Source organism: Nerophis lumbriciformis, linkage group LG17 (genome assembly GCF_033978685.3).
Source record: "Nerophis lumbriciformis linkage group LG17, RoL_Nlum_v2.1, whole genome shotgun sequence".
Classification (NCBI taxonomy): Eukaryota; Metazoa; Chordata; class Actinopteri; order Syngnathiformes; family Syngnathidae; genus Nerophis; species Nerophis lumbriciformis.
Genome location: NC_084564.2, coordinates 18,544,478 through 18,572,089, shown reverse-complemented (window position 1 = coordinate 18,572,089; position 27,612 = coordinate 18,544,478). Strand labels below are relative to the sequence as shown.

General features: G+C 38.9%; 1 protein-coding gene across 7 annotated transcripts in view; it reads left to right on the top strand.

Moving 5' to 3' along the window:
* The window catches only part of gramd1bb (GRAM domain containing 1Bb), a 294,278-nt gene that overhangs the window by 113,228 nt on the left and 153,438 nt on the right, over nucleotides 1–27,612 (top strand). For 4 of the 7 annotated variants that reach the window (XM_072914999.1, XM_072914998.1, XM_072914997.1 and 1 more), the window contains exon 5: nucleotides 12,441–12,467. The exons of 2 other annotated variants lie outside the window; for them this stretch is intronic. In XM_072914999.1, the coding sequence (XP_072771100.1) occupies nucleotides 12,441–12,467 (27 nt within the window). Of the gene's footprint in view, nucleotides 1–12,440; nucleotides 12,468–12,597; nucleotides 12,813–27,612 lie in introns of those variants that run through there. One more of the 7 variants, XM_061972682.2, reaches the window with a different exon arrangement.

Sequence of the window (27,612 nt, the reverse complement as noted above, 5' to 3'; positions counted from 1 at the left end):
AACGGCAAATGTGGAAATTCAGCGATTTTGAATAAAAATAATCGAAAACTGGTGAAGTTAAATGGAAAATAACTTTATAGTATAATCACTGGATACATATAACAATTTTTTTTTTTTTCTTTTAACATTTTTTTTCTTTCCATGATGGCAGGTGAGGCCCTGCCTCACCTGCCTCTAGTGACCGCACGTCACTGGTTCCTACTACTCCTAGCGGGGTGCGAACCCATGTCACCGGTGTAAGAGGCGAGCGTGCTGACTACCGAGCTAAAAACACAGCCGATCTCTCAGATCGCCAGCAAAGGAGATGTATTAATGAGCGGAATTATTTTTTTAAATGGTTATTTTTGCTTTGTTGCTGTTCTGTTGATCAAAATCATGATTTTTTATTTTTTTTTACTGTGTTTTTGGGGTGGGTGGTAGTGTTCTTGAGGGGTTTTTTTGGAGGGGGGGGCAAAACTCTCTCAGCCCTGTAGCCCTTCACTTAGGTTAAGGTGGCCCTGCTTGTTTAGAGTGGAATAAAAAAAGAGTTTTCAAGTTCTGGCTTCTTCTTGACACTTTCGCTAGCCATGACTCACACTGAGCCGCACTGTCTTTGTTTACGGAGGAGACTGTTCCTCTTCATGTCCCTCAGTCAGTGGGTTCTGTGTACTGCATCAAATCAGATGTTGGATAGATATACTGTGATACCCTTATTACTGACCTTTCAAACACTGAAGAATGAAATACAGGGCTTTACACTACCTCATTGGCCAGATGATTAAGACCCAACTTTTTGATTTGGCTTTTACCTGATATCAGTTATTTTATTGAAGTCATTTGTATTTTACTTTTTATCCTATTAGTTATGCAAGATTGTATTTAGTTCTATCTATTTATTATTTATTTACTGTATATTCATTTTATTTGCATCTTTTGTTTTTCTCTTATTAATCCTCATATGTCTTACTGGTATACTTTATTCTTCTTCTACTCATGGTTCTTACTATTTTCCAAGTTTTATTATTTTTATTTTCCAACGTTCCTCAGATGAGCCATCTCCCTCAGGGTTTATCGGCCGTGCTTGTGTCCTGGTGGCCATGGTCTGATGACCTCCTGATGCAGATGGCTCCTGTGATAGTGTTTACTCACATGTCTCCTCTGTACTCAGTCATGCAATCATTTGTCCATATAGTTGCATATGTGTGTATGTTGTGTATGTTTGTGTTTGGTATCTGTGTACGTATGTGATAATGGGGGATCTGGGTGACCGGGCTATTGTTTTTAACGTTGTAAAGCACTTGCATGACTTTTATGTATGAAAAGCGCTTTATAAATAAAGTTTGATTGATTGATTGATGATAGTTCGTTCCAAGCTCCAAAATCATCAGCATAGAACATTTAACTGTGCAGGACACATTTTAGATGGAACTTTGTTGATCTCAAAGAGAAATTCACAATTATTATTAATAATTATTGTACATGTATAGTCTCATGTTATTAGCAGGCAACATCTTCACTCAGTGGTTTTCCTTGTCAAACAGCACAGATGGGACTGAAAATACACAACACCAGTTATAAAATGTATCCAAATTTAGTCCTGAATGTGAACATAAACTAGTAGCAGTGCAAACATTAGACTAAGACAGTGGGTTTGAAACTTTTTTCACCAAGTACCACCTCAGAAAACACGTGGCTCTCCAAGTTCCACCATAATGACCAACATCAAAATACAGTAGCGTAGTAGGCCTACATATTTATTAAAAACTAGACTGAGGTTTTATTTAACAGGGATATTTATTATTTTTGGCCACTGTAACATTACACACAGTTTCAACAGTAACACTGTGTTTGAATATTTAATTAAATGGTTCTTTGGCGTACTACTAGATCGGGGGTCAGCAACCCGCGGCTCTTTAGTGACGCCCTTTTTGAAAAAAGGATTGAAAATGGAAAAAGATGGGTACTCCGGCTTCCTCCCACTTCCAAAGACATGCACCTGGGGATAAGTTGATTGGCAACACTAAAATTGGCCCTAGTGTGTGGATGTGAGTGTGAATGTTGTCTGTCTATCTGTGTTGGCCCTGCGATGAGGTGGCGACTTGTCCAGGGTGTACCCCGCCTTCCGCCCGATTGTAGCTGAGATAGGCTCCAGCGCCCCCCGCGACCCCAAAGGGAATAAGCGGTAGAAAATGGATGGATGTGAAATATTTGTGTATTTTTAGTATGTTTTTTGTTTGAGGACAAACATGACACAAACCTTCCCAATTGTTAGAAAGCCCACTGTTTAATATGTTTGTGTGTATGCTTCACTCAAGAGAGTATTTGGTGAACATCGTTTTGGCCTACTAATTTTGGCGGTTCTTGAACTCACCATAGTGTGGACTGTGACGAAACAGTTTGTTTACATGTAAAATCTTCCACTCCTTCTTTGTCTCATTTTGTCCACCAAAAGTTTTATGCTGTGCTAGAATGCACAAAGGTGCGCTTTGTTGATGTTATTGACTTGTTGGAGTGCTAATCAGGCATATTTGGTCAGTGCATGACTGCAAGCTAATCAATGCTAACATGCTATTTAGGCTAGCTGTATGTACACATTGCATCATTATGCCTCATTTGTAGGTATATTTGAGCTCATTTAATATACTTTTATCCTCTTTGTATATCATTTAGTTTTGCATGTCTCGTACATTATCTGTATGTAATAGTGGCTGCATATCAGTGTGTGCCATGTTGTTCCAGACCACAGCAAATATTACCTATTTTGCCAAAGATTGTAATGAATCTATTAAAAGAAGACAGCCTGCTGTTGACCTGTTGTACACACATATCCATACCATTGGCCATTAAAAGCCAGTCATTTTCAGGAGTTATCTCACTGAGTAGCCTCTGATTTACTAATGGTTTCTAATGCTGTAAAAATGTGTAGAATAAATATTATATATCAACATTTCTGTCAACAAAGATTTGCTTCAGCCTGCGACACATAGTAATTTTGATAGTAGGCCATTATAGCTAATATAGACACTTACGTCATGTGTTGCCTTCATTATAACACTTATATACGGCTTTTCATTTTTTGCGGCTCAAGACAGATTTTCTCATTTTTGGTCCAATATGGCTCTTTCAACGTTTTGGGTTGCTGACCCCTGCACTAGATGTACCACTAATACCACGGTTTGAGAATCACTGATCTAACACATGCAAGAGGTATTGTTTTTTTCTGTATTTTGGTTTGTGTTAGGTTGTAGGTCGGCGTGATTACACAAAAACATGTTCATGAAACGTTACAAATAGTTGTTACTGGAGATGTCTGATAATATCGGACTGCCGATACCATCGGCTGATAAATGCTTTAGAATGTAATATCGGAAATTATCGGCATCTGTTTCAAAGAGTAAAATGTATTACTTTTTAAAACGCTGCTGTACGGAGTGGTACACGGACGTAGGGAGAAGTACAGAGTGCCAATAAACCTTAAAGGCACTGCCTTTGCGTGCCGGCCGAATCACATAATATCTACGGCTTTTCACACACTTAAGTGAATGCAACGCATACTTGGTCGACAGCCATACAGGTCACACTGAGGGTGGCCGTATAAACAACTTTAACACTGTTACAAATATGCGCCACACTGTGAACCCACACCAAACAAGAATGACAAACACATTTCGGGAGAACATCCGCACCGTAACACAACATAAACACAACAGAACAAATACCCAGAACCCCTTGCAGCACTAACTATTCCTGGACGCTAGAATATACATCCCCCGCTACCCCTTACCCCCCCCCCCCCCCCCCCGAAACCCCCCCCAACCCCGCCCACCTCAATCTCCTGTTGAGGTGGGCTGTTTTGAGCCATGTTAAAAAAAATAATGCACTTTGTGACTTCAATAATAAATATGGCAGTGCCATGTTGGCATTTTTTTCCATAACTTCAATCAATGTTTATTTATATAGCCCTAAATCACAAGTACCTCAAAGGGCTGCACAAGCCACCACGACATCCTCGGTACGGACCCCACATAGAGATGGCTGTGCAAAACAAAAGTAAAACTGAACTGGCTACAAAGTCAACAAAAACTGAATGCTGGACGACAGCAAAAACTTACAGCGTGTGGAGCAACGACGGCGTCCACAAAGCACATCCGTACATGACATGAAAATCTACATGAAAATCTAAATCAACTTGAGTTGATTTATTTTGGAAAACCTTGTTACTTTGTTAAATGCATCCAGCGGGGCATCACAACAAAATAAGGCATAATAATGTGTTAATTCCACGACTGTATATATCGGTATCGGTTGATATCGGAATCGGTAATTAAGAGTTGGACAATATCGGCAAAAAAGCCGATATTGTTACATGTGGCCAGAGCCAATTAATTGCCTATTAGTGCACCTTTCGGAATATATGTCGCCCTCAATAGAGCCATCAGCAACTCTGTGCTGCAACTGCCATAGGTGTTTTTAGGAGACTTTTCAGTTTTTGGGTGGATTTTGGCGCCACAGAATAGTGGTTCTAGACCACTGCTTTGAGGCACACCGCTGAACTGGTAATAGCTTTGGTGATACTTGTTGAGGTTGCGAAGCACAAAAGTATGTGAAGTCCATAACTTGCCGTTGACGAGCTCTGTGCCCTGCTCAGCACACCTCCACTTGTTCTGTCCGTGCTCCTCTCTATACTCTCCCCTCCGCCGCGCGGTCTCCACTTACATGAAGTCGGACCTGTCAAGCCGTATGGGATGTCTTGGCTGCGCTCCTCTTTGCGGTGCTGGCCGGAGCTAGCGAGGGGTAGCTGTTTAGCAGCGCTCTGTAGCCGGCTTTAGAGGGCACGGAATGTCATGTCTCCTCTGCAGGTAAATAGCTGCTGTTTGGTGGGAAGGGGGTGGTGGTGGTGGTGGAGTCTGCATCGACGCCTGCTCCGGACTCGCAGCCGCCGCCTCCGCTAGTGTCAATCTCGTGACTTTTTACTGCGTCGGCTGTGTAGCTGCAGTCAGTTCTCTGAGTGCTTTTTGATGTATTTTTCTGGAAGTGGGAGCCGGCTAATTAATGCTGCTGCTGCTGCTGCTGCTGCTTCCGGCTTTGTCATTGCTGACATTGCCAAGAATGTGCATGTTGGGGGTCTCTCTGTGTAGTCCATCGCCGGTACATAAACTGCATGTAACCGCTTACATAATAACACAATGTGACTTTGTGAAAGACGTGTAATATGACTCATTGGTGGCAATGATGCAGCATGGTGAGTGTGGCATCACTGTCATGTTGTATAGTGTGGGTTTTTTTTTTATGTTTTTAATGTAACTACAATGAGTCCCATGGATGCTGGTCTAATTTTATTCCAAAAAGTCCAGTTAACCCTTGTGTGGTGTTCGGGTCTGTGGGACCCGTTTTCATTTTTTATTAAAACAAAAATTATACAATTAATTAATTTTTCAAACTGAGACTCACTGACCTTGGCTCATTTTCTGTGAAGAACATATATCAGAATACATATTTAATGACCACACACCATACACCCCCCCTACACATTTCTATTATATATAAGATGTCCAGGTCCACTGGGCCCCGGGGCTAATAGAAGTGTTAAAATTGATGTTCTGAGTCCCACACACACACACACACACACAGACACACAGCAGGCCTAGACAGGAGGAGGACAGAGTGTAGGTACACAGAACATCAGAGGGTCAAATGTGCGAGAAACTGAGAGCAGACAGTGTTGACAAACAATGTTAAAGTACCAATGATTGTCACACACACACACACACTAGGTGTGGTGAAATGTGTCCTCTGCATTTGACCCATCCCCTTGTGCCGCGCCCAGGAATCATTTTTGGTGATTTAACCCCCAATTCCAACCCTTGATGCTGAGTGCCAAGCAGGGAAGGTAATGGGTCCCATTTGTATAGTCTTTGGTATGACTCGGCCGGGGTTTGAACTCACAACCTACCGATCTCAGGGTGGACACTCTAACCACTAGGCCACTGAGAAGGTATGTTGCAACCTTGTGTGGGAACCGCCGGTGCAGAAACACAAAAGAAGAAAAGATGTTTACCTTATCCCAATAAACATCTGTTCAGTATTTTAACATAAAAGTGTTTGGTTGTGAGGCATTAAAAGCCACAAAATGCAACGGGTCCATCAGACCCACAAATGCTGGCTGACTAACAACAATATGAACATTACACAAGGGTTAAAAGCCTATTTTAAATTACTTGTGATTATCTACAGTTACACTTCAACTTGCGTGCGTCATCTGTTCTGTGACGGAACTCTTAATTCAAAACACTTGTACCTCAAATCAGCGTCTCCCATTGATATCATCCATCCATCCATCCATTTTCTACCGCTTTAACAGGCATCGAACAAACTTTGAGGTATACAGTAGAATGTAGAAAAAAAACTACGGTAATTCTTTGGCAGCTTAGTCACTGAAGACCATGCTAATTTACGCTCTTGGGTCAGACACATATTTCGATTTGAAGGTTGTTTTTTTTTGTTTTTGTTTTTTTGTCCTGTCCAGCTTCTCAGGCAAATCATAGAGTTGATGTAGATGCCCCATATCGTGTAGGATAATTCTCTTATTTGTATTTGACTTTTTTAAATGTATTTATATTATCATTTGGTGCAGCCGGGCCGGAGCAGGAGGGGATAGAAAGAGGATAACAAGGAAGACAGAGGGGGAAATTGTGGGGACAAGAAAGGGATAAGACAGAGAGACAACAACAACAACAGAACACCATCAGTGAATAGGATATAGCTCGGTTGGTAGAGTGGCCGTGCCATCAACTTGAGGGTTGCAATTTCGATCCCCGCTTCCGCCATCCTAGTCACTGCCATTGTGTCCTTGGGCAAGACACTTTACCCACCTGCTCCCAGTGCCACCCACACTGGTTTAAATGTAACTTAGATATTGGGTTTTCACTATGTAAAGCGCTTTGAGTCACTAGAGAAAAAGCGCTATATAAATATAATTCACACAATTCACACTTCATATGTACAAATATGATGGTAAAAGTGATAGCAAAGGATCAGTTAGAGAAATAAATAATAATACAGAAATGACAATGAGCATTATACTACACTACAAATGGAGCAATACAAATACCAATAGATTTGATGTTTAATTTTTAATTGTATTTTTTTATTTTTTAATGGTACTTTATTTATTATTAATAGTATATTGTTTTTATTTAAATAGTTTTGTCATCCTATTTTAGTCAATTATTAGTAATATATTTTCAGTTATGAGTGTTGTAATTATACAATACACTTATTTAATTATAATTTTCACATTTTAACTTGATGTTTTGTTGATACGGTACATTCATGTTTGTTGACCACGCCTAGCATGGCTGTACAAGCCAATTCTTAAATGATGTGTTCTCCGTCAAACACACCATAAGCAGCTTCTCCATATTTTTATGGATAAATGTCCATTGTTTAGATATTAGTTTAAAAAACTGTGTTGGCTTTAAGACTCATTCTGCTTCAGTATGGTGCAGATTAGCAGTGATACGCCTGTATTGTTTCGTCAAGTTGACCACACACTTGGTCATGTTTTTGATGATTTTGTTCCGTAATTCAATGAATAACATCCACTTCTTCTTCTCATCACTGTCCTTCACTTTCTTTCTTTCCATGTTTGAAAAAACTAAGTTATAACGATCCCTAGCTATAAGCTAATGCTAGCCAGTAAGACCAGATGTTTGCTTGTAAATACAATTTGTGCTTGCAACTTTTAAAGCATAACAATAAGTATAGAAGTACTATTGTAGCAAAATTATTTGCAAACGTGTATCTCAACTATGCGTCTGTAGTCAAATTCATGTGCCTGTGTATTAATTATTGTGTGTATGTTAATCTGTGTGTGTGTACTCACATTTGCGTTTTTGTGTTTTAATTAGTGTGTCCGTATTATGATTTGTCTGTGGTTAAAAAAAAAAAGTCTGTCCGTAATTCTGTCTGTCTGTCTGTCTGTCTGTTATCAGATTTGTGTGAAGTAAGAACCCTCGGTAGGCTGTATATTTACACGTAATTTTTGCGACACTTCTGCTGTGAAAGGTGTGTGTGTATCCAAATTTGTGTGTGTGTAATACCATCTGTGTGCGTGTATCCAGATGTGCGCGTGTGTAATGCAACCTGTGTGTAATACCATCTGTGTGTGCCTATCCAGATATGCGTGCATGTAATACAACCTGTGTGTGCATATCCAAATGTGTGTGAGTGTAATACAATGTGTGTGTGTGTGTGTGTGTGTGTGTGTGTGTGTGTGTGTGTGTGTGTGTGTGTGTGTGTGTGTGTGTGTGTGTGTGTGTGTGTGTGTGTGTGTGTGTGTGTGTGTGTGTGTGTGTGTGTGTGTGTGTGTGTGTGTGTGTGTGTGTGTGTGTGTGTGTGTGTGTGTGTGTGCTAGTGACGCGTGCCTTTTGCGACACTTCTGCCGTGACATTTGTGTGTGCTTATCCAGATTTGTGTGTGTGTGTAATACCAGATGTGTGTGCGTGTAATACCAGATGTGTGTGAGTTTTTAGGTCTGTGTGTCTTTTCATCACCTGCTGGAAATAAACATTCATGTTTTAGCAGTAATGTTGATTGAACAAAGTGTGTTACACGCACACAAATTTGGACACACACACACACGCACACACACACACATCTTTCACAGCATAAGTGTTGTCAAAGTCATGTGTAAATATACAGCATATCGAGGGTTCTTGCTTCACACAATTTTGATTACGGACACACACACACTACTTTTACACACAAACAGATCAAACTACGGACAGACAGATTTGTTTTTTGTTGTTCTCACCCACAGACAAATCATAGTACAGACATATTGGAACACACACGTGGACTTGATTACACACACACTAGCGTAGTCCCGATACCAATATTTTGGTACTTTTCGGTACTTTTCTAAATAAAGGGGACCACAAAAAATGGCGTTATTGGCTTTTTTTTAACACATCTTAGGGTACATTAAACATAGGTTTCTTATTGCAAGTTTGTCCTTTAATAAAATAGTGAACATACAAGACAACATATTGTGTCATGTTCCATTCTATTATTTTGTCAACATTATTAAGGACAAGTGGTAAAAAATGAATTATTAATCTACTTTTTCATTTACTGTTAATATCTGCTTACTTTCTGTTTAAACATGTTCTTTCTACACTTCTGTTAAAATGTAATAATCACTTATTCTTCTGTTGTTAGATACTTTACATTAGTTTTGGATGATACCACAAATTTGGAAAACAATCTGATACCAGGATCATACATTAATCATATTCAAAGTACTTATGTGTCCAGGGACATATTTCCTGAGTTTATAAAAATAATATAAATTTTTTTAAAACGAAAGAAGATTTTGTGATGCTAAGAAATATAGATGTAATCATAGTAGTATCGATTAGATACACTCCTATACTTGATATCATTACAGTGGATGTTAGGTGTAGATCCACCAATAGTGTTTATATTGTAGCGTCCCGGAAAAGTTGGTGCTGCAGGGAATTCTGGGAATTTGTTCTGTAGTGTTTATGTTGTGTTGCGATGCAAATATGTTCCCAATATGTTTTTGTTATTGTTTTTAGCATGGTTTCACTATATGGCACATGTTTATGACAGTATTGGCGTTGTTCATACGGCCACCCTTAGGGTGACATGTATGGCTTCATTCACTTGTGTGTAGTGTGTTTAAAGTTAAATTGGTCGTCTTAATGGTTGATGATTGTTCATAGAGTAATCTTGTCTTGATATTGTTAATTTCAGACCATTTTAACACGACAAAAATCCAGACTTCGGTGTGTAGTGAAGCATATATAGCTATCACTCGTCCTACAGGGATGATTCTTGAAATAAATGTACTTTAATAAAGATTTAAAAGGACTTACAACTCTGCAAATTGCGGACAGTCATTAGCTGATGGGTGGGGGACCGGGACTTTTTAGAGGCGCTATAGTACCGAATATGATTCAATAGTATCGCGGTACTATACTAAACCTACTCAGTGGCCTAGTGGTTAGAGTGTCCGCCCTGAGATCAGTAGGTTGTGAGTTCAAACCAAAGTCATATCAAAGACTATAAAAATGGGACCCATTACCTCCCTGCTTGGCACTCAGCATCAAGGGTTGAAATTGGGGGTTAAATCACCAAAAATTATTCCCGGGTGCGCACTCACTGCTCCTCTCATCTCCCAAGGATTGATCAAGGGTGATGGGTCAAATGCAGAGAATAATTCCGCCACACCTTGTGTGTGTGTGTGTGTGTGTGTGACAATCATTGGTACTTTAACTTTAACTTTAATACCGGTATACCGTACAACCCTAACAAAAACCGATTGAGATACAGACACACAAATTAATACACAGACACGTGAACTGGATTACAGACGCACATATTGAGATACGCCTTATAAATAATCTCGCTACAATAACACTTCCATAAATTAGCTCTTAGAACGCTCTAAAGTTGGGGCACTCTTAAGTCTTTACTAGTGTAGACACCATACTTGCCAACCCTCCCGATTTTCCTGGGAGACTCCCGAATTTCAGTGCCCCTCCCAAAAATCTCCCGGAGCAACCATTCTCCCGAATTTCTCCCGATTTCCACCCGGACAACAATATTGGGGGCGTGCCTTAAAGGCACTGCCTTTAGCGTCCTCTCTCACCTGAAAAGGAGACTATTACCGTATTTTTCGGACTATCAGTCGCAGTTTTTTTCATAGTTTAGCTCCAGTGCGACTTATGTTTTTTCCCTTCTTTATTATGCATTTTCGGCAGGTGCGACTTATACTCCGGTGCGACTTATACTCCAAAAAATACGGTATATATGTCTCCGTTATCCATAGCTTTATCTATAACCCATAAAGTAGGCAGGCACAGAGCTATATTTCTCAGCGTGTGTTTATTCCAGCCGGCACGTTAATACACTGACACACAACATCCAGATTCCCATCATGCATTGCTTCAAATCTACGGCAAGTAGTAATGTCCAAAAACATAACAGAGACAAAGAAGAAGAAGTACGCTTGCAAGTTCCAAAATGATTGGAAAAAATAATTTCAGTTCATCCAGGACAGCTCAAAGGGGAAGGGTTATGCTGCCTGCACATTTTGTAGATCAGACTTTTATGTGTGTATATGTGAAAATAAATGAACACTGAAATTCAAGTATTTATTTTATTTATATATATATATATAATAAAATAAATATATATATATATATATATATATATATATATATATATATATATAATAAAATAAATATATATATATATATAGCTAGAATTCACTGAAAGTCAAGTATTTATTATATATATATATATATATATACATATATATATATATATATATATATATATATATATATATATATATATATATATACACCGTATTTTTCGGAGTATAAGTCGCACCGGCCAAAAATGCATGATAAAGAAGGAAAAAAAACATAAGTCGCACTGGAGTATAAGTCGCATTTTTGGGGGAAATTTATTTGATAAATCCCAAAACCAAGAATAGACATTTGAAAGGCAATTTAAAATAAATAAAGAATAGTGAACAACAGGCTGAATAAGTGTACGTTATATGAGGCATAAATAACCAACTGAGAACGTGCCTGGTATGTTAACGTAACATATTATGGTAAGAGTCATTCAAATAACTATAACATATAGAACATGCTATACGTTTACCAAACAATCTGTCACTCCTAATCGCTAAATCCCATGAAATCTTATACGTCTAGTCTCTTACGTGAATGAGCTAAATAATATTATTTGATATTTTACACTAATGTGTTAATCATTTCATACATAAGTCGCTCCTGAGTATAAGTCGCACCCCCGGCCAAACTATGAAAAAAAACTGCGACTTATAGTCCTAAAAATACGGTATATATACATATATATATATATATATATATATATATATATATATATATATATATATATATATATATATATATATATATATATATATATATATAAGCTTGAATTTCAGTGAATTCTAGCTATAAATATACTCCTCCCCCCTTAACCCTGCCCCGCCCACCAAAGCCCCCCCACCCCCGTCCCCCAATCTCCTGAATTCGGAGTTGTCATGGTTGGCAAGTATGGTAGAAACACAGTGCTGCAGTTGCACCCATTGACCCGCATTTTGCGCCCGTCACCCATTGTCACTTTCTGAGGGATGTTCAGAATGTTCTGATCTCCTGTTTCCATACCATTGTTGTACTTATTCAGAATCATGCTGCCACAGCTGAGGTCTGTGTGGCTGCTTCTCAAATTCTCAGTTTCCCAGAAAGTGGCACTTCTTTTGACAGCAAACCAGTACTCGGCAGCGCCTCTGCTGGTTTCAGCCGAGTCGTATTTTGGCCTCAAATGTTGTTTTGTTTCATTTTCTCAAGAGTGAAAAGAAAACCTTGAATTGTTTGTTTTTTGTGTGTGTGCAGGTCTGACAGTGCCGCCGACAAAATCAGGTAAGTCGGCGTTGTGACCCACAAAAGCAGCGTGTTGTTGAGCTTACAGAGGAGGGGCCGGCTTTACATTTGTCACCCAGTTCGACGCGGGTCCAGCCTGACGCGCATTCACAGCTCTGTGTGCCGAGCAAGGTGTCGGAATGTGCTTTTGCCCGCGTGGACTCAATACAGTTGCAAGCCGTGGAATGTCATTGTTGGCGCTGATTGCTGGAACATTATCGCACACAAACATCGGCGAAGGGGAGGGTCGCCGTGCTGTGGTGGTGATGTTCGTATGTTAGGCGGGCAGTTTGTGGCAGGTGGTACCAGAGTCATCCCCCTGGCGGCGTTTAAGCTGGAAAAAAGGTGGGTGAAAAAATTGTGGGCTTCAATCAAGAGACACAACTTAACCTTTAGTCAACATTTTGCTGTTTAGTTTTTATTGTTGGTGTGTCAAGTTTGCCTGGTACATTTGCTGCACCGAATGGACACACTGTATCTTCTGTACCAGTGTGTGTGTCCATGTGTCTGTTTTGGTATGCATAAAGTGGGCAGTCATGCAAAATGGGTGCAGATAGAGCAGCGTTTAAGCCGCCAGGCCTCTCTCTTGCCCATACAACAGCTTCCATAACAACATTAAAAAAAGTGTCCGAGGATACGAGGGAAACATCATTAGGTACACTAATACAAATAGGCAAGGTGCTCTAAATAAGTATGTCAATATTTCATGTTATTGATAAATCACATGTACAGTATAGAAAAGAAGCACATGTGGTGTCCTGATCCGATATAGTCGGAGTATCAGATGGTATCAGCTTGCATTTAAAATCTGCAGCTGGTTAGCCAGTTAACATATAAATGTCCTCCAATAAACACACAAAGTTTATGTTTTCTTGTATTTTAGTCAAGTCATTTACAAAGGGTAAACATTGCAGGCTAAATGCTAATAGGAACGAGCAGCTACACAACAGCTAAGCACACAAATACAAATAGGCGGAGTAGACATTGAAAGTAGAGATGTCCGATAATGGCTTTTTTTTGCCGATATCCGATATTCCGATATTGTCCAACTCTTATAAACGATATCAACCGATACATACAGTCGTGGAATTAACACATTATTATGCCTAATTTTGTTGTGATGCCCCGCTGGATGCATTAAACAATGTAACAAGGTTTTCCATAAATAAATCAACTCAAGTTATGGAAGAAAATGCCAACATGGCACTGCCATATTTATTATTGAAGTCACAAAGTGCATTATTTTTTTTAACATGCCTCAAAACAGCAGCTTGGAATTTGGGACATGCATGAGGAGGTTGAGGTGGGCGGGGTTGAGGTGTGTGTGGGGGGGGGGGGGGTAGCGGGGGGTGTATATTGTAGTGTCCCAGAAGAGTTAGTGCTGCAAGGGGTTCTGGGTATTTGTTCTGTTGTTTGTTGTGTTACGGTGCGGATGTTCTCCCGAAATGTGTTTGTCATTCTTGTTTGGTGTGAGTTCACAGTGTGGCACATATTTGTAACAGTGTTAAAGTTGTTTATACGGCCCCCCTCAGTGTGACCTGTATGGCTGTTGACCAAGTATGATTTGCATTCACTTGTGTGTGTGAAAAGCCGTAGGTATTATGTGATTGGGCCGGCATGCAAAGGCAGTGCCTTTTAAGGTTTATTGGCGCTCTGTACGTCTCCCTACGTCCGTGTACCACTCAGCAGAGCGGCGTTTTAAAAAGTCATACATTTTGCTTTTTGAAACCGATACCGATAATTTTCGATATTACATTTTAAAGCATTTATCGGCCGATAATATCGGCAGTCCGATATTATCAGACATCTCTAATTGAAAGGGTAAAAGAAAACACATTTTTGGGTGTAATAATTGATGATAAAATGAATTGGAAATCTCATGTAAAAATATACAACATAAAGTAGCAAGAAACACATCCATAATGAATAAAACTAAACATGTTCTACACATTAAAAATCACTTCATATTCTTTACTGCTCGCTAGTGTTACCTTATCTGAGTTATGGTGTAGAAATATGGGGAAACTACTACAAATGTGCGCTTCATTCACTAACCGTGTTACAACAAAGAATAATACATAATGTTGGATATAGAGAACATACAAACCCTTTATTTATGACATCACAATTATTGAAGTTCAACGATTTGGTGCATTTGCAAACAGCTAAAATTGTGTACAAAGCAAACTATAACCTGCTACCCAAGAATGTACAACAATTCTTCTCATGAGGAGAAACATAACCTTAGAGGAAAATATCATTTAAAACGTGTATGCTCGTACAACACTTAAAATATTTTGTATATCTGTATGTGGAATTAAATTTTGGAATGAATTAACCAAAGAGACTGTTCAAACTACAAGTGTTATAATGAACATCTTCAACCCTTTTTTTTTGTTGAGACAAAGATTATTTAGATATTTTTTATGTGTTTGCTTACTATGGTATATTTTTTATTTATTATGTATTTGTTCACTGTTCTGTTACAGAGAACAAGGACATTGGATTAAATTGCTATGGTATGAAAAGGGGTAGGATTAAATAAGCTCTGCTTCTTCCTACTCCTTTTCGGACGTGCTGTAATGAAACAACTGAAAATGTGTGATGCATTACATTGTATCGTATGCATGTTCCAAATAAACTGAAACTGAACTGAACTGAACAATAACACACAAGCTAGACATATGTAACAAAGATCCTTGATTGAACAATATTGCTATAAAAGACCACATTTATCAATGTAAACAAGTATCAAATAGTTACATATTACTAACAGATAAAAAGTCTGTAAAGTACAAGTGTATTAGAAAGTATCAGTAACAAACGTGTCCGCATCATCCACCCAACCTTGTTTATATTGAAGTGCTATAGCTTAACGGCTAGCTGCGTTAATTTTTTTGTTTCCTCCTTGACGTGTGACGTGGCATGTTTTGCTACAGTATCTGTCGTCTGCCAGTGATAATAATACTTATAAACGATAGCAGCAAAAAAACAAGTGTCACATAATATCAGCTTGCATTTAAAATCTGCAGCTTGTTAGCCGGTTAATGTCTAAATGTCCTCCAATAAACACACAAAGTTGGTCTTTTCTTGTATTTTAGTCAAGTCATTTACAAAAGGTGGACATTGTAGGCTATATGCTAATAGGAATGAGCAGCTACACAACAGCTAAGCACACAATAACACACAAGCTAGACATATGTAATAAAGATCCTTCATTGAACAATATTGCTATAAAATACCATATTTCTCAATATAAACAAGTATCAAATGGTTGCATATTACTTACAGATATAAAGCAAAGTACAAGTGTATTAGAAAGTATCAGTAACAAACGTGTCCGCATCATCCACCCAACCTTGTTTATATTGAAGTGCTATAGCTTAACGGCTAGCTGTGTTTTTGTTGTTTGTTTCCTCCTCGGTGTGTGACGTGGCATGTTTTGCTACAGTAGTACTCGTCCTCTCGTCTACCAGTGATAATAATACTTATAAGAAACTTAGTGTTTGACGCCATGAAGGCGAGGACCAGTGATTTAGAACCAGCTTTGCACTCGCTTCATTGCATTGAGGACGCCTTTGTTCACTCGTCGCTGTTAAATCTGTGGGACAATGCGTCATCAGCATGCATTATCACGATATTATTAATGGCTCTACCGTTGGCCAAGTTTGTGTCATTTATAACGTATAACAACTATATTGCGCAATGCAATTTGTTTATTGTCAAAGTAGCAGTTAACTGGCAGGACATATATGGGGTGTCTTTTGTGTTTGGTTTCACAATAAAGGCCATTCAATGCCATGCATCTACTACAAACCCCGTTTCCATATGAGTTGGGAAATTGTGTTAGATGTAAATATAAACAGAATACAATGATTTACAAATCATTGTCAACCCATATTCAGTTGAATATGCTACAAAGACAACATATTTGATGTTCAAACTGATAAACTTTTTTTTTTTGCTACCACCAAACCCAACCTCCTCATGCTCTCTCAGGGAGAGCATGTCCCAAATTCCAAGTTGCTGTTTTGAGGCATGTTAAAAAAAAGTAATGCACTACAGTGCCATGTTGGCATTTTTTTCCATAACTTGAGTTGATTTATTTTGGAAAACCTTGTTACATTGTTTAATGCATCCAGCGGGGCATCACAACAAAATTAGGCATAATAATGTGCTAATAATTCCACGACTGTATATATCGGTATCGGTTGATATCGGAATCGGTAATTAAGAGTTGGACAATATCGGAATATCGGATATTGGCAAAAAAGCCATTATCGGACATCTCTAACTGCATCATGAGTTGAATTTAATTAATTATATTGGCCACCAGGTGTCACCAAAACAAATCACTTCAAAAGAATGAATCTGTCGAAAGGTTAGCGTTTTTCATACCTACTATTGTGTTCTGAGTCATTTCATTTGATCAAGTCTTTTCTAACATTCCACACTACAAAATAACAATGTCCTATGATTTCATCCTTTTATCTATTCTGATATCGATATAGACTCCAATATCATGTGCATCCTTTTTGACATCACTGCAGGTACTGTACTTATACTGTCTAAGTAGTTTGGAAGCACACAATTATTGATTAGTTTTGTGCAGCAACTGAGCGGCTGAATAATGCATGTGGGAGTGACTGTTTCAAGAAGAGTACCTGGAAACACGAATACAATATTCCATCAGTTATTATTCATGTTTCTAGAGTGGGGGTGCCCAAACTTTTTGCCTCCGAGGGCCAAAGTGGAAATGCACCATTAGTCCGCAGGCCAAACCCAGCATTTTAAACGTACATGAGTGAAGTTTTTAGACAAGGGTGTCCAAACTATAGCCCATAGCTCATTTCTCAACAGCCCGTGTCACAATAGTTAGCATTTTAATATTAGCATGCTAACTTTCTTTTGCTAATTTTACACACACCTCGGTCATAGTTTTGTGCTTGATGCAATGTAATGTTAGCATGCTACTGTAGCATTTTAAACAAATCGGATTGACATATGTTAGCACTTGACACATGTTAGTTTTTAACTTGCTAACATTAGCATGCTAGCTTTTTTGGCTAATTCAAAAGGTATTCCGTAGTTTATATTTTGGGATATTATGTTATTGTTAGCATGTTAGCATAGTACCTTTTCTATTTTGGCTCGCTTTGCCCATACTTTTTTGCCGGTATGAACATGTTTTCAATTTAGGAAACCGCCATTTGGTGGGCCAAAAGAAATGACTTGGCGGTAGAGATGTCCGATAATGACTTTTTTGCCGATATCCGATATTTTGATATTGTCCAAATCTTAATTACCGATTCTGATATCAACCGATACCGATATATACAGTCGTGGAATAAACACATTATTGTGCCTAATTTTGTTGTGATGTCCCGCTGCATGCATTAAACAATGTTTTCCAAAATAAATCAACTCAAGTTATGGAAAAAAATGCCATATTTATTATTGAAGTCACAAAGTGCATTATTTTTTTTAACATGCCTCAAAACAGCAGCTTGGAATTTGGGACATGCTCTCCCTGAGAGAGCATGAGGAGGTTGAGGTGGGAGGGGTTGGGGGGGCGGGGTTAGGGAGTAGCGGGGGGTGTATATTGTAGCGTAACGGAAGAGTTAGTGCTGCAAGGGGTTATGGGTATTTGTTCTGTTGTGTTTATGTTGTGCTACGGTGCGGATGTTCTCCCGAAATGTGTTTTTTTCATTCTTGTTTGATGTGGGTTCACAGTGTGGCGCATATTTATAACAGTGTCAAAGTTGTTTATACGGCCACCCTCAGTGCGACCTGTATGGCTGTTGACCAAGTATGCTTGGCATTCATTTGTGTGTGTGAAAAGCCGTAGATATTATGTGACTGGGCCGGCACGCAAAGGCAGTGCCTTTAAGGTTTATTGGCGCTCTGTATTTCTCCCTACGTCCGTGTACACAGCGGTGTTTTTAAAAAGTCATAAATTTTACTTTTTGAAACCTATACCGATCATTTTGAAACCAATACTGATGATTTCTGATATTACATTTTAAAGCATTTATCGGCCGATAATATCGGCTGTCCGATATTATCGGACATCCTTACTTGGCGGGCCAAATTTGGCCCTCAGGCCCCCCTTTGGGCACCCCTTCATGCTGCTTTGGGTGCACACTTTCCTCATTCTGGCTGTCAGGGATCATCCTGATGTTTGTGGGTTTCCTAAAAGAGATTTGCTCTCTCATGTCTTCTTTGTCTTTGCTGTAAACGTCCTCGTTGCTCTTTTCCGCCGTCTCAGTTGCAGGATTATCGATCATTGTCCGAGGTTTGAGAGATGGTTGCTTTCATAGCATAATCTGATTTTGGGTCTTTGGAGGCTTGAGCCTCGCAAAAACACACATCTTGCATATTGTTGCACATGTTGTTATAATAACTCATAGAGATAGTATGGCAACGTGGACACAGAGGACAGTTATTGGACAGCCAACATACAATATCGGGGAACTGTACCAGGCAGCTTTATAAACGAGTCTAGTTAATCCATCAGAGAGTGACAAGTTGTTGGTTCACACCACACTACTAATATACACAGGTATTACCTAACAGGGGGCTAACAAAGCCAGCTGTTAATAGAACTTGGGTAGAATGTAAGACTATGTAGAATCCAGTGACGTGCGGTGAGGTTCATGGCTGGTGAGGCACTGACTTCATCACAGTCAGATTTACAAACATATGAACCCTAAAGAGTATCTTATTCACCATTTGATTGGCAGCAGTTAACGGGTTATGTTTAAAAGCTCATACCAGCATTCTTCCCTGCTTAGCACTCAGCATCAAGGGTTGGAATTGGGGGTTAAATCACCAAAAATTATTCCCGGGCGCGGCGCCGCTGCTGCCCACTGCTCCCCTCACCTCCCAGGGGGTGATCAAGGGATGGGTCAAATGCAGAGGACAAATTTCACCACACCTAGTGTGTGTGTGACAATCTTTGGTACTTTAACTTAACTTTAACTTTACACATACAAACTGTAGCACACAAAAAAGCACATTTAATTAGAAAAAACGTTGTTATGGTCTTACCTTTATGTAATATATTGGGTTGGAGGCAATAACCAGGCGAGGTGATGAAGTACGTCTGTTTACTGTAGACTTCAGAACAGACTCAACACACTTGACGTCAGGTGCGCAACACCACGTAAATCGTTGGCCAACCAAAAAGTAACCACAGTACGCTATAGCCAACATTAACCAGGAGATGGCAACAGACAAACATAGATCACTCTATTACATTCCTCCCCTTTTAGAAATGTAGAAGTAAGTTACTCAAAAGAAATAAACAACCCAACCAAAAAATGCAGCAGCTCAATAAGAAGCCAAAAAGTGCAAAAACAATAATGTTCGTGTTGGAGGAGTTGTGAATGGATGAAATATGAAATCCGCGCTGCGGTCTGCAGGTGTACCTAATGTTGTGGCCCTGCAGTCATTCACAACTCCTCCAACACGAACATTATTGTTTTTGCACTTTTTGGCTTCTTATGAAATAACTTTTTTAAATAGATTCAATCTTGCACGTGGAAAGTTTAAGTGTGGGCTTTAGTTGATATAACACTCCCGTCAGGGGGTGCATTCCACGGCGAGGGTGCAGGAGGCGGGATTACTGCGAGCCTCAGCCAGTGCATCTTTTGCAGCCGTTTTATGATCGCTCAGCACAAGAAATACGTTACACTCATACAGTTGTTGACAAAATACACTGTACATTATATACCTCAGCTAACTAAACTATGGAAATGTATAATATAGTTCATATAGCAATACGGTCTCACTGCACAGCAGACCAGCAGTTAGCCGAGTCATTGCGCAATCCATGTTGAGGCACAACTGAGTGACGTGCCTCATCTGGCTGCTGTTCACCGCACCGTCTCTTCTCAGTATTTCAACGGAAAATGTGAAAATTCAGCGATTTTGAAAAAAAATAATCTAAAACTGGTGAAGTTAAATGAAAAATAACTTTATAGTATAATCACTGGATACATTTAACAATTTAATTTTTTTTTTTTCTTTTTACATTTTTTTTCTTTGCATGATGGCCTTCAGTGACTGCACGTCACTGGTAGAAGCAATCGATGTGGCCTATCGGGGTGTCCCAATCCGATGCTAATATCGAAATATCGAATTATATCAGCTGGCATCTAAATTCTCTGATACAAATAGTTCTGCAGCGTGTTCACTTGAGCAAAAACCGGACAGTCAGATAACATCTTAAAGTCCTAAAGGTTGGTCTCTTCTTGTATTTTAGTTGAATATTTACAAATGGTAAACATGGTAGGCTATATAGGCTACTCCAGCTAGTAGCTACACAACAGCTAAGCACACTATAGCACAAAAGCTAGACATACAGTACGTTATAGGTGTCCTTAATTGAACAATACTCCAGTCTAAAACCTAATTGGGAACAGGTGGGTGCTATGATTGGATATAAAAGCAGCTTGCATGAAATGCTCAGTCATTCACAAACAAGGATGGAGCGAGGGTCACCACTTTGTGAACAAATGTGTGAGCAAACTGTCGAACGGTTTAAGAACATTTCTCAACGAACTATTGCAAGGAATTTAGGGATTTCACCATCTACGGTCTGTAATATCATCAAAAGGTTCAGAGAAGAAAGGTACATACAGGTTTTGGAGCAACATATGTTGCCATCCAAGCAACGTTATCATGGACGCCCCTGCTTATTTCAGCAAGACGATGCCAAGCCACGTGTTACAACAGCGTGGCTTCATAGTAAAAGACTGTGGGTACTAGACTGGCCTGCCTGTAGTCCAGACCTATCTCCCATTGAAAATGTGTGGTGCATTATGAAGCTTAAAACACGACAACGGAGACCCCGGACAAGAATGGCAAAGAATTCCACCTAAAAACCTTCAAAAATTGGTGGTCTCAGTTCCCAAATAGTTACTGAGTGTTGTTAAAAGGAAAGGCCATGTAACACAGTGGTAAAAATGCCCCTGTGCCAACTTTTTTGCAATGTGTTGCTGCCATTAAATTCTAAGTTAATGATTATTTGCAAAAAAAAAAAAAGTGTTTCTCAGTTCGAACATTAATTATCCTGTCTTTGCAGTCTATTCAATTGAATATAAGTTGAAAAGGATTTTCAAATCATTGTATTCTGTTTTTATTTACGAATTACACAACTTGCCAACTTCACTGGTTTTGGGTTTTGTACATTCCAGATGGTTAATAAAAAATAAGTTAGTGTTTTTCATATCCGCCATTGCTCTCTGAGTAATTTCACTTGATCAAGCCTGTTCTAACGTTCCGCACGATCCACATGATTTGTGCTTGGAGTTGGAAATCGGCTCCCAGTGTTTTGATTTCTGGGAATCACTTGCCAGTTTTGTTAACGATTCCCTTATTGATGCCTGTGGACAGGCGTGACGTCACCGCGCACGGCGCCAAAGTGGCACAAAAGCTGGAGAGTTATTCACGAGAAAGGGGGACAACAGGGAAACTTGCAATACTTGCAAAGTTGATGTTCTATAAAAGGAGAGGAAATACTAGCTTAAACCTTAGCACACACACAATGTGAAATCTTTAATGTTTTCATGTATTTATTTATTTCAGGCTGTGACACAGAAAAAGTGCATGGCAGACAACACAAGATGGTAATAATTCATATAGTTCAAAGGGGAATGTACAGTATGCAAACATGACACAGTATGTAAACATGACAATCCAGTTTTGCCGAAAAGGGAGTGGGAAGAAAATCATTTATTTAATCCAACCCCCAGTTCTCCATTCAGTGATTAATACATTGTAGTGTTGTCTCGATACCAGTATTTTGGTACCGGTACTAAAATAATTTCGATACTTTTCGGTACTTTTCCAAACAAAGGGGACCACAAAAAATTGCATTATTGGCTTTATTTTAACACAAAATCCTAGGGTACATTAAACATATGTGTCATGACTTGGTCCTGGGTGTTTGCTTTTCCGGAATGCAACGGAAAGTTGGCTCGGGCTAGACGGGAATGTAAATACATGATTTATTTAATATATCAAAATAAAGTACAAACGAAAAGCGCGCACAGTGGCGGAGAACAAACTATGAAACCAAAAGACTATAGCAAAAAAAAGTACAAACGAAAAGCGCGCACAGTGGCGGAGAACAAACTATGAAACCAAAAGACTATAGCATTAATAAACAAAACTTACTTGGCATGGACTAAAAGGAGCAGCATGAACAATGGACATGAAATCAAGTGTCAGAAATGTGCCGAGCATAATTGTGGGATGTCACCAGACAGACAAACTGAAAACAATGAACTTAAATACTACAGACATGATTAATGAAAACAGGTGCGTGACTCAAAACGTGAAACAGGTGCGTGACGTGACAGGTGAAAACTAATGGGTTGCTATGGTGACAAACAAGAGTGCACAATGAGTCCAAACGTGAAACAGGTGAAACTAATGGGTAATCATGGAAACAAGACAAGGGAGTGAAAAGCCAGAAACTAAAGAGTCCAATAACTAAACAAAACATGACTAAAACAAAACATGATTACACAGACATGACAATATGTTTCTTATTGCAAGTTTGTCCTTAAATAAAATAGTGAACATACAAGACAACTTGTTTTTTAGTAGTAAGTAAACAAACAAAGGCTCCTAATTTAGCTGCTGATATATTCAGTAACATATTGTGTCATTTATCATTCTATTTTGTCAAAAGTATTAAGGACAAGTGGTAGAAAATGAATTATTAATCTACTTGTTCATTTACTGTTAATATCGGCTTACTTTCTCTTTTAACATGTTCTATCTAAACTTCTGTTAAAATGTAATAACCACTTATTCTTATGTTGTTTGATACTTTACATTAGTTTTGGATGATAACAAAAATGTGGGTATCAATCCGATACCAAGTCGATACAGGATCATACATTGATCATATTCAAAGTCCTCATGTGTCCAGGTACATATTTCCTGAGTTTGTAAACATAATGTACATTTTAAAGAAAAACAGAGATGTTGTGATGGCAAAAAATATCGAAGTAATCATAGCGGTATCGACTAGATATGCTCTTGTACTTGGTATCATTACAGTGGATGTTAGGTGTAGATCCACCAATGGCGTTTGTTTACATTATGACGTCGGTGAGCTACGGTGTGTAGTGAAGCATGATACTTGTAAGAAATTCACTTTATTCGTTGCCATGGAGGCGAGGATTAGTGATTTAGAAGTAGCGAAAACACTGCCGACTGGGGCTGGACTTTAGCCGCTAGCTAGCTAGCCATTTCTTAAAGCACCTCTTCCTGAGGGTGTTTCAGTGTTATAACTTCACCTTTATCTTTAGATTTTAAGCCAAAATGCATCCATTCTCCCTTTTCTGTCTACACACTGTGTGCTTGTAAGTACTCCGTGATTGTGCGCTGCCGAACATGCTCCTCTGCTCGTAAACCAGCAATGACACGACGTGACGACGACGGGGAGGGTGGTGGACCGGTACTTTTCAGAGGCGGTATAGTACCGAATATGATTCATTAGTATCGCGGTACTATACTAATACCGGTATACCGTACAACCCAAGTACATTGAGCTTCTCTGTTACTTTGTTCAAGGATTATTATACAAATGTTATATCATGGTGACATTACCACAGGTAACAAATAATTATTACATTGTAACAATAATTTGTAGCAACAATGTAAGAAGAATGAACAATACCAACAATGGTAATGGACAAAAATACCAACCATAGTAAGGAAACATTGAGCACATGTTAACACTATGAGACAAGAGTACATCAGCAATTCAAATTAAAGACCCTCACCTCTGTATTTTAACCAGGCCCAATCTTTATATATTTATATGACAGTTTGAAGCGACAAATAATTTGGCTTTGCTTGTGTTGTAAGTCCAGTTTGTTCCAGAGTTTCACTCCGCATACAAAAACGTTTACGAATGGTTTGAGCTCTTGGCAGTAAAAATCAATCAATCAATCAATCAATCAATGTTTATTTATATAGCCCTAAATCACAAGTGTCTCAAAGGGCTGCACAAGCCACAACGACATCCTCGGTACAGAGCCCACATAAGGGCAAGGAAAAACTCACCCCAGTGGGACGTCGGTGTGAATGACTATGAGAAACCTTGGAGAGGACCGCATATGTTGGTAACCCCCCTCCCCTCTAGGGGAGACCGAATGCAATGGATGTCGAGTGGGTCTGACATAATATTGTGAGAGTCCAGTCCATAGTGGATCCAACATAATAGTAAGAGTCCAGTCCATAGTGGGGCCAGCAGGAAACCATCCCGAGCGGAGACGGGTCAGCAGCGCAGAGATGTTCCCAACCGATGCACAGGCGAGCGGTCCACCCCACAAAAAAGTTATGAGCCCGCACTGGTGTTATTAAAAGAAAATGTTGCACGTTAGGCAGTAATAATTTATTAAATAATTAGATAATTGATGTTATATTGCATAAACAGATTGAGTATGTTCTAATTAAAAAAATGAAAAAAAACAACCTTGTGAATGATCCGTACTGCTCTTTTCTTTAATACGACCCGAGGATATGATCAGGATATGATTAGAGGATTCAACTTTGAATGAATGACGTGTTTGTCCGAGCCGAAAGTGACTCTCCACCAGCAGCGTTGATGTACTGCAGGTCGGTAACCAACTAACTCATTAACTAACTCTGCCTGTCATGTTAGCACATCATTGTAAAAGCTGTTATTATTAACTGTAAACATGAAATGAATACTTACCATGCAAATCGTGATGAAACAGCGTCTGACTGGCAAAGTGTGCTCGCCTTCTCTCTGTCCGCAATTAGTCAGAAAAATTGCATTTCCTCCCTGATAGAAACAGATGTGCTTTTTTTTCTGCAAAATAATAAAATCAAATAATGGTTCATGTTTATAGCTGTTGGTTGCAGAATTGCACAATGCACACTTCTATTGGACTTGACTTGCTTGTATTTGTCCCTTTTTTGAGTGGTCAGCTCATATATTCTTCCAAAAATAATCATTTTGTGTCATATGTTTATTTCTACTTTAGACTATTAATTTTATTACTTTAATAATTATTTTCATTATTTTTTTATGAGGAAGCCTGACCATGGCACCCCTTGTTTCTCCTAAACTAAACAAAGTTAACGCTAATCAACATGTTTTATCTTTTTATCCAAATAAGGGAACCGATAACAATTCGAATCGTTAAGCAGAATCGAAAGTGAAATCGAAACTTGAAAAGTCTTACCAATCTCCATCCTTATTTGTGCTATTATTCTATCGGATAATATCGGTATTGGCCAGTACTCAAAGCTCCAAGATTGGTATCAGAAGAGAGAAAATGTATCAGAACACCCTTAGTGGCCCAAAAGTAGCTTCACCCTGCAGTGTGTATCATTACCATGTAGCATCTGCTAGCATTGCATAGAAATTAATGATGTCATTCAGATACAATAGGGATGCTTTAATTATAGCCAAGACATTTATTTACCGGACGAGACATACGATAATCCGAAATTTGAAAACTTGTTTTATAGATTTTTTTATTATCTTATTTACCTGCTGACATGTGCGGTATTTTCTAAAAATTTATTATTCAGCTAACATAATTAAGTTAATTTACCTTTAACATCTTGTTACTTTCTATCTACATCCCTGTTAAACTTTATTTTTTCTGTTGTTTGGGTGCTTTACATTAGTTTTGCGCGATACTACAAATTTCGATATCGACTCAATACCAAGTAGTCACAGGGGCAGTATTGGTCATACCAATGTCGATACCGATACATAGAATTTTCCACATATTTAAATAATGACATTTTTTATCACATTTATAATCAGACAAAAAAAACAGAATGGCAACGGAACAATACCAAATAATATTAAAATTATGTCCCTGTTCCTTTTTATATTTACTAAATTCAGAATAAATTCAATAGTGCAAAATAATTCAACAAAAAACACCTATTGGCTCTTATTTCCTGAGTTTTTAAACAATAACAAAAACGGTTTAATTAATATACTCACACTCGACTTGGTAACATTACTGTCAACATTTGTATCAATCCACCCACCCTTGTTTACATTGAAGCGGTCTAGCTTAGCGGCTAGCTGTGCTTTTTTTGCATCCTCCTCCTTGTTCGCTTGTCGCTGTCAAATTTGCACACCTAGCTAGAATGTGTCATCAACATGCATTATCACAATTAAACAATAGTATTAATAGCTCTATCGTTGGCCAAATTTGTATCATTTATATTGTATATCGTCTATATTGCGCAACACTATTTATTGGGTATGTTTATCGTCAAACTAGCAGTTAACTGGTTGTTAATAACTTGCGTGTGCCGTTCATTGCCATGCATTGCTTAGGGTTGTTCGATAGAGACGATATACAAACCCCGTTTCCAAATGAGTTGGGAAATTGTGTTGGATGTAAATATAAACGGAATACAATGATTTGTAAAATCTTTTCAACCCATATTCAATTGAATGCACTACAAAGACAAGATATTTGATGTTTAAACTCATAAACTTTTTGAAAAAGACGGCGCTTGGATGGCAACATATGTTGTTCCAAAACCTGTATGTACCTTTCAGCATTAATGGTGCCTTCACAGATGTGTAAGTTACCCATGCCTTGGGCACTCATGCACCCCCATACCATCACAGATGCTGGCTTTTGAACTTTGCGTCGATAACAGTCTGGATGGTTCGCTTCCCCTTTGGCCTGGATGACACGATGTCGAATATTTCCAAAAACAATTTGAAATGTGGACTCGTCAGACCCCAGAACGCTTTTCCACTTTGCATGAGTCCATCTTAGATGATCTCGGGCCCAGAGAAGCCGGCGGCGTTTCTGGATGTTGTTGATAAATGGCTTTCGCTTTGCATAGTAGAGCTTTAACTTGCACTTACAGATGTAGCGACAAACTGTATTTAGTGACAGTGGTTTTCTGAAGTGTTCCTGAGCCCATGTGGTGATATCCTTTAGAGATTGATTCCGGTTTTTGATACAGTGCCGTTTGAGGGATCGAAGGTCACGGTCATTCAATGTTGGTTTCCGGCCATGCCGCTTACGTGGAGTGATTTCTCCAGATTCTCTGAACCTTTTGATGATATTACGGACCGTAGATGTTGAAATACCTAAATTGCTTGCAA